The sequence below is a fragment of the Cyclopterus lumpus genome, chromosome 5 (assembly GCF_009769545.1).
Source record: "Cyclopterus lumpus isolate fCycLum1 chromosome 5, fCycLum1.pri, whole genome shotgun sequence".
Classification (NCBI taxonomy): Eukaryota; Metazoa; Chordata; class Actinopteri; order Perciformes; family Cyclopteridae; genus Cyclopterus; species Cyclopterus lumpus.
The window spans coordinates 15,270,987-15,280,027 of record NC_046970.1 but is presented as its reverse complement, the minus strand read 5'-3'; the positions used below and the strand labels follow the sequence as shown (position 1 = coordinate 15,280,027).

The following is a 9,041-nucleotide window of genomic DNA, read 5'->3' as shown; positions in this document are numbered from 1 at the left end:
ACCTGGAAGAATGGGAAAATACCTGTCAAACATCCATTGAATGAATCAGAGTTAATATTTTTCCACTTTAAGACTATAATTACATCCTTTCCTTCTTCCGGTCAGCCATCATTGTCATGAAGTGGGCTCTGCCCACAATGTCCTGACTATAGTTAATCATTTGGCAATATGATGTACATATGCAGATACAGTTGTCCTCTTGACAGTTTGGTGAACCGTTGGTAGTTAAGTCTTTGGAATAAATCACCTTTACTGCATATTAAAAGAGTACAACCATTGAAATTGCACAGATATTGACAGATTCAGCTCAATGGACTCGACGCGCAGACTTGGGAAATACAGAGTGGAGCGAGAAGTGCTTGATGAGCAGAGACTGGAAGAGGTAACGCAGAGAAAAACGCACTCTGACACTCAACCTTCTCTAACTGAACGCCTTAAAGACTCCTTCAGGTAAGACACATGTAATGGCTTGATCTTGTAACTTTGAATCTTACTCTTCTGTAGATGTGTACAGATGTCTGTTTGATCTTTTTGTCAAAGTCAACCAGAGAAAGATTTTTCAACAACAAACAATGTATGCTTTAAGATATCAGCCAATAAAAGACTTCTGTGTATCCTTCAAATGTCTTCCAGATGTACAGCCCCCAAACTAAAACGAAGTGTGGTGAGCAGCTTGCCTGTGTTGTACTGGCTGCCCAAGTACTCAATCTGGGACTATGGCATGCCAGACCTCATCTCTGGCATCAGTGTGGGCATAATGCACCTGCCACAAGGTGTGACAATAGCCAAATCATGGTTGAGTAAATATAATGCTGCAAGAAAAAATAGTCAGATTTTGACATAATGACAATAACCTAATGTATCATTTTCCCTCATGAGCAATATTTTGCCTAGATACGTTTTATTACCAATTTCTTTTTGCCAGTAATACAACTGTAAAAATTGTTCGTAAACTAGAACTTCTCTGTTTCTCACAGGTTTGGCATATGCATTGCTGGCTTCTGTACCGCCTGTATTTGGGCTCTACACGTCACTCTATCCAGCATTGATCTATTTCTTTTTTGGAACATCACGTCATATCTCCATTGGTAAGTAGAGAGAGAGAGAGAGAGAGACTGTGTAGCCATTATAACCTCTGTCATGATATGTGATTCTATCTTTCATTGTGTTCAGGTACATTTACTGTGCTCAGCATCATGGTGGGTAGTGTGACAGAGAGACTCGCTCCAGACACAGCTTTCCTCATAACAAATGGAACCAACGTCACTGCAGAGGTAAACATAACTGCCCGGGACTCTTACAGGGTGCAGGTGGCGGCTGCTACTACTGTCCTAGGAGGACTTATTCAGGTCAGGACACGGCATCTCACAGAAATCATCATGTTGTATTCTGTCGTTACGGCTGCCAATACTCATTCACATAAATTATCGTTTGCATAGGTGGTACTGGGTTTGGTAAAGTTTGGATTTGTGGGGACATACTTGTCTGAACCTCTGGTGCGAGCTTACACAACAGCAGCTGCAGCCCATGCCGTGGTGGCACAACTCAAGCACATCTTTGGAGTTTCACCGACACGGTTTAGTGGTCCCTTGTTACTGGTGTATGTGAGTACTGCCAAGTGTTTGGTTCTGATTGCTGTGTTTTGTTGATACACCAGCACTGATCTCATGGCATCATAATAACAAAAGTAATATTCACAAGAGAGTGTGTGTATCTCAGTTTAACTTTCATTTAATCTTTATTAGACGTCCCTTGAGATACATAATCTCTATTACAAGATCATATAAATATGTAGAAAACACATACTTGCTTTACAACAAAACAGGACCTGAGAGACACATGCGATGACACATGACTTTCTATTACAAAATATGCTCCTCATGAAACATTATTTGAATATGATGCTTTAATGCCTGATAAGGATGCAGCATTTTATTAGACAAATGTGAGCGAGCCTCATTTTTCTGGCTGCATTCTTCAATAAACCATTTTTAGGTCTTGGTCCCTTGTGCATCCACACACTCAACACTTAGATGGGATCTGAGATGCTCTTGATGCAAGGCAAGTTTATTTATGTAGCCCATTTCTGCAACACGGCAATTCAAAGTGCTTTACACAAAACATCAAACGCATCCAGACGAGGTGCAAAAGAAACCCACAGAAGGAAATTCAAGACACAAATAAAAAATGTCACTAAATAGTAGAACACTAGAAATGAATAGTAAATTAAAACAAGCTCAAATAGAATAAGACAGGAATTACATATACTAATAAAAGTTACAGGGCAGTGAAATAAATGTATAATAATTTGATTTAATAAATACCAGCAACAAACAGAAACATCTTCAGCCTTGATTTAAAAGAACTGAGAGTTGCAGCAGACTTGCAGTTTTCTGGGAGTTAGTCCAGGTGCATACAAACTGAATGCTGGTGCTCCGCGTTTCGTTTTTGGGACAGAGCTGTGACGCACTTCATGCTCGAAACGGGATGTTGTTGAGTTGGGACAATTAAATGTGTCAACCAATAGGGCATCAGGTCATAACAATGTTTCCCAAACTAAAAGCAAAAATGGTATTATTAAGTAACAGTATAATAGTGTCTGACTTAAAATGACAAAACCATCAGTTGTGTGCAGCAAAGGATGTGTGTTTTAATGTGTACGGTAGGAAGCTTTAACTATCACCTGCTTTCACTTACTCCATTTTTAGACTCTGAAGGATGTTTGCATGTTGCTGCCACACACTCATCTTCCCACACTGTTGGTCAGTGCTGTGTCCATGGTGTTTCTAATTGCAGCCAAGGAGCTCAACTCTTTCCTCAGTCCGAAGCTGCCAGTGCCCATCCCAGTGGAGCTCATCACAGTGAGTTGATAAGAGGACACTCTCTGGCCTCTCTTCGTGTTATCACCTCTGTGCTCTGTGCAGCTGCTGATGTTGCAGCTCTGAAAAAGCCCAGACAAGCCGAGCAGCTGAATCAGCAGTAGTGCCCGGGCCTCTGCATTTGTGCAGTTCACAGCAAAAAGAAGATATTTATCGCTAATAATTAGGTTCACATCTAGCATATGATTCACCAGATTTGTAATTATTGAAGGTCTGATGTGTTGTGACATTTGACTTTAGTTTGTCAGTTTGTGTGTTTATGATCTGCATGCTTTCTGTGATGGCTTTAGATTGTGGCAGGGACATTGATATCAACCTATACCCACTTGAACAGCAACTACACTATTTCAGTTGTTGGAGAAATTCCAAATGGGTAAGCATTGGGGTTTCAAGTTAAACCGCTGTAATTATTAGTAGAGTAATATTTTCCAGCTTGTTTAGGACTAACTCATTTCCTTGTCCTTTAACTTTGCACCAGTCTAAGTTATCCCAGTGTACCAGATGCAAGTCTTTTTGGAGAAGTTATTGGGGATGCTTTTGCATTGGCCATGGTTGGATACGCCATATCTTTTTCACTTGGCAAAACATTTGCATTGAAACATGGATACAATGTGGACAGTAACCAGGTAAACCACAACTCTCTTTAAAGTCCTGTTTAATTCTGCAGATACCGTACCTTTATCATACATCTGCATTCCTTTCTCTCAGTATTTCCCTGCTCATTCTTGTGTTTCTTGTCTTCACCCATGCTGCAGGAGCTGGTGGCGCTGGGTCTCAGTAATGCAGTGGGAGGCTTCTTCCAGTGCTTCTCTGTCTGCTCCTCCATGTCTCGAAGTCTCATCCAAGAGACCACCGGAGGAAAAACACAAGTGAGTGAGCAACAGAAGTAAAAATATGACATCAGCATGTAGGAATACTTAAGAAAAATGCAATGCATATGGCACCTTTAAGGATGTTTGAGGTAGTGTAAAAGAAATGATGTTGACGAAAACATAACCACATTATGTGGACAATCAAAACTGATGCTACTAGAACATGGACTGTAGTTTTTAACTTCAACAATGTATTATGCAGTAACATATTTATTGTGTCATGCACATACAAGTCCCAGGCAGCATGGACTTTAAAGAAAACAGTGGTGACACGATTTCAGACATGAACATAACTTTTATTTGCCCCAGGCTCTACAAACCAACTGCCACACAAAAGGTTTCCTCTCTAAAACACAGTTCAGGTTTTTGATAAGCATTAATCATTAAAGCCCATCAAACAATTACAGACATTTTCCTGAGAAGATTTGTTCTTAAATCATCATTTTATCAGCATATTATGATCATTGGAAAACGACTTCAGTTTCACCTAAATCACACCTAAAACATTTCTCTTCAGGGAGACCAGTAAACCTGTCTAATTATAGCTGAAGATCATGTCCCTGAACGTTGTGCACATAGAGATTTATTATTTATCTAAACACTATATAACAAATCAATTAATTATTGCAAACCAGACCTCAACACTGGTTTGCAATAATTCATTGATTTGTCATATAGTGTTTAGAGTACCACTAAATACTGATAATATCTACTGTCAATATGTATATATGATGGACTTAATCTATTTCTGATGAACAAACAATTATGTTAACTTGCTTGTTGAGCTCAAATATAAAGAAATTCAAACCAGAACCAACCTTTTGTGTTGTTCTTGCAGATGGCTGCAGTGGCCTCAGCTCTCATAGTGTTGGTGACTATTCTGAAACTTGGACCTCTGTTCCAGGAGCTGCCAAAGGTTCAGTTGCTGTACAACTCATGTGTTCTGTAGATTTGCAGTAAACATTCATGATGCGTGACATGTTTTTGTGTAATGGAATGAATTTTTTTTTTATTTGCCTCATTCACACTTCTGTGTACACATCTGATTAATAATGTGAAAATGTGGGTGTGCTTGTTTTAGGCTGTCCTTGCAGCAATTGTCTTTGTAAATCTTAAGGGGATGTTCAAGCAGCACTCTGACATTGTAACACTGTGGAAACGCAGCAAGATTGACCTGGTGAGAATTTTAAAACATTTAAACAAACAACAACTTCAAAACTGCGAGAGAATTTGCCCTAGTGTTTAATCTGGAAATGTGTCATTATTCGTGTTTTCGTTTCATAATCATACCAACGAATGCGTAATGTCATGCTGCGTCCCCCAGGTGGTGTGGTTGGTCACTTGGGTGTCAACCATGTTGCTCAATCTGGATCTGGGTCTGGCAGCATCAATCATTTTTGCTCTGATGACTGTTATTTTCAGAACTCAGCTGTAAGACTCCTCTGCATCTCATCATAGTATAATTCAGTATCTGAGTCATAATGTGTATATGTGTTTGTGTGTGTGTTTTCTAGAGATAAAATATTAGTAAGAACTTCTGGATTAGACAGAATACTGTTTAAAAACATATTGCACACATAATAGTGTGTTTTTATTCCATTCAGGCCAACATACTCCATTCTGGGAAATGTGCCAGGTACAGAACTGTATGTGGATATAGAGACCCACAGAAAGGTAAGACAGAAATATATATGAAATCATTCATTATAGCTTCTTGTGTCGCAAAAAAAGCTAATGACTTTTTGCTATTTGGCAGGCGAGAGAGATTCCAGGTGTTACGATATTTCGCTCCTCTGCTACGGTATATTTTGCCAATGCTGATCTCTACCTTGAGGCTCTAAAAGAAAAGGTTTGTTCTCCCTCCTAGTAATACTATGTAATATATTGACTCTAGGGCTGCAACTAAAGTATGTTTTTCATTAATAACGAATAATCTAGTGACAATATTTCTACAAGCATAGTAAAAAAATTGCCACGTTTTTTTTGTCTCCAGATTCCTTGTCTTACCAACAGTCCAAAGATGTTCAGTTTACTATCATATGTGAAAAAGAAAACCAGCAAATCGCCACATTTGAGAGACTGGAGCCACAATATTTATTTTTGCATTTCTACGTGAAAACAGACAAACAATTAAAGGGCAAATTTGTCAATTTTCTTATGTGGATCAGTATAAATGGTAAATGTTGTCAATTAAAGCAATAACTTCCTCAGTGGAAGAGAGAGAGAAAGCTGAGTTCTCCGGCTCTTTGAGCCGTGCCAGCAGTGCCTACATATACCAGGATGCCTTGCGCACAAGCTTCTGACCGAATACTCTGGCTTGAATAAATACAGCTGAATATCCGAGTCGGCCAAAACACTGTAACTCCCAAGAGGCGGAGACCAGAAATCCGAGCTGAATAGCCTGTAGTTCTTCCTTCCATCCGACTACGTCAGTGTCACGTTAAATGAGGGCGCTGGATGCAGGAAGAACAGATTTTGTAGCTTTTCTAGGTCAGTATAATACGCACAGAAGAATATATTGATTCAATTGACCGTCAATATAAATAGAAGGTGACACATTTTCCCTTTAATGTTTTATCAAAAAAATTGCTTATTCAATTCATGTCAATTGATTAATTTCTTCTTTACCAAAGAAATAATTTCTTGTTTTTGTTCCCCGTTATATTTGAATAAGATGCAGATGATGTTTTATTTCTCTTCTTTATCTGTTTTTAGAGTGGGCTTGACATTAGTAAAATGATTATCTATAAGAGGAGGCAGGAGGCCAAACAGAAGCGCAGAGAAAGGAGGGCGGAGAGGCGAGCAAAAAGACACGCCAAGAAAGAGGTATGTATGCTATAAACAATCCCTTTCTTATAGAAAATGTACAAAACATTCTAAGGACCACACTAAACTGGCACCAAAGTCCTGTGAGTTAGAGTAGAAGAGTGCCTGCTGTCACACTGGACAGAACTACAGTAGGTGACAAGTCAACGCACTCTACTACTTAACAGAAGTTTTAATAAATTATTTCACCTACCACTCTGCAGAGAGCCGCTAAACAGCTGTCTGGAGCGCCGGTCTTCTCTGTGGAGGAAGAGGCCGGCCGCTGGAGGGACACATGCATGGACGGGATTGCTACAGATGAGGAGGAGCAGGACTGGACTGAGAGGGAGAACGGGACTGTGTTTGTCGTCCCTATCACTCCTCGAACACCAGACGGCCCCTGCAGATGGGAGTACCTGAAGGGAGGAGAACCAGACTGCTCCAGCTTAGGGTGGATGTCTGAGCTGCAGGACGGGGACACCACCACTCTGGGCTCCAGCAGTGAGGACACGCTGAGTCACGATCTGGAGCGGGTCTCCCTTGGGTCACTGGGCAAGTGGACCTGGGACATTCACTCCATCATTATCGACCTCTCCACGGCTAACTTCATTGACATAGTGGCTATCAAGACTATGAAAAATGTAAGTACAGTAGGGACAAATATCCCCTGAATGAAACATAACTGAAAATGTCTTCATTGTGAACACATTTTCACTTATTTTGAAACGTTAGAGGAAAACCCTTTTCCTTTCGGTCATCCAGGTGTCTAATCCTTTTAATACATACGTTAAGTGTCATTTGAAAAGCATAAGCAATTTATAAAGGTTGCTATGGGAGTTTTACATGGAGAGTTTGGGAGTTCTGTTTTTATCAACAGCTAATCTTACAATGTTAACATAGATCGATAGATTGATTTAGTTGACAATAAGAAAGGTAAATACAAGTCTGCAATCATCTGGTCCTGACATATAATTACATTTGTAAACGGTAAACACACAATGAAGAAAAAGATTCCCATTGTTCTCATGAGAAAGTGAAAGATGACTAATCTTCATCACAGACAAACATATTTGGGTTTCATTTAGTCTTGGCAAGTTCTGATCTCACTGAAATGGGAATTTCTGAAGTTCTAGTTACACATGATGGATAGTTTTACTGTTGCAGTTTACTTAACGTTGCTTATTTACTGTGAGATAGATTATTAGGCCGATCATGATGAATAGTACCTGATAGGGAAGAATTGGGATAAAAAAATAAATAATTAAGTGGTAACTTCTGATGACGATAGATATTCTGTATTTACATTATTGACAGATTTTCCAGGACTTCAGTGAGATTGACGTAGATATCTACATGGCTGGTTGTCAACGTGAGTGAACACTTTCTTACTTCCTCTACTACATGAAAAGGCTCATTGCAGTAGCCCTTTTTTTGCCTTTAAAACTGTTTTTTTCTTCAGCCTCTGTGGTGGAACAATTAGAGCTTGGTGACTTCTTCTCCGAGTCGGTTACTAAGAGGCATCTTTTTGCCTCCGTTCATGACGCTGTGCTCTACTGTCTGGACCACCGTGGAGCAGCGTCGTTCCCCAGATACGAGCCATCGGTGGTGAGTATATTCTGTCCAATGTTAAAACTCAATTTTTTTTTGTTTTAACTAAATACCTTTTGTTTAATGATGTCATTTAACACAATCTAAAAACCTTTTGATTTCAGGACATATACAGCAGCACACAGCTTTAAGGAGTTCAACCAAACAGGACATCCACCACGGACTTTTTAACAGCTATATACCAACCCTGTATGGATGATACGATTACTATCATTGTTGTAGTCTTTAAACTGGCTCAGGTCATGAATGAAGAACTTTCTTTTAATATCTTGACACATATTCCAGAGTAAAATATTGCCAAATTTATGACATTTTTGTAGCTAACGGTAGCCAAGGAGCGACTCATCCCGCTTCTTTCTCAGTTGAGAGTTGCAGTGGCCTACCGATTGGACAGCATGTATGGGTCGGGTTGTGAGTGACTCGTCTTGTTGTTCTTGCATCACTTAAACTAGTGGAGGCATTTCCAATACTGCTTTAGATACCGGAACAACTCTACAAGACGATTGATGACTTATATTTATATTTATCAATCTTATCCTTTAAAGTAGGAAGACACATGAGTTTAATGTAACTTTATTCAAAGTGGGAGGACAATAGAGTGTATTTTTAGAGAAAAATACAAGTAATAAAATGAAACCTCAACAACACCTTTCAAGAAGAATCTGTTAGAAAATAATTCAAGGAACAAATACACGACAACATGCATCACACAGACAGTGTGAGCCTTTTTTGGTAATGGCAGCATTAACAATGTAGGACATTGAAATGTTTGCAGTAGCCATTTCAATATTTAAGTGCAATTTCTGCTCATAGCAACAGCAAACAGACAATCTGTGAAGCTAATGCATGCAAAGGGATTTTTTGTCTCAACTGTTTT

At 39.4% G+C, this 9,041-nt stretch overlaps 1 protein-coding gene across 1 annotated transcript; it reads left to right on the top strand.

The window, feature by feature from the left end:
• The first annotated feature begins 310 nt into the window (after window positions 1-310).
• Window positions 311-8,295, top strand: slc26a6l (solute carrier family 26 member 6, like). The gene is made up of 19 exons (XM_034532219.1): window positions 311-450; window positions 634-773; window positions 978-1,088; window positions 1,174-1,349; window positions 1,440-1,604; window positions 2,709-2,861; window positions 3,170-3,252; window positions 3,358-3,505; window positions 3,635-3,748; window positions 4,590-4,667; window positions 4,833-4,928; window positions 5,076-5,182; window positions 5,356-5,425; window positions 5,508-5,600; window positions 6,467-6,577; window positions 6,781-7,197; window positions 7,871-7,925; window positions 8,016-8,161; window positions 8,269-8,295. Exons 1-19 carry the CDS (start codon window positions 311-313, stop codon window positions 8,293-8,295), a joined length of 2,430 nt encoding a protein of 809 aa, XP_034388110.1.
• Window positions 8,296-9,041: the final 746 nt, after the last annotated feature.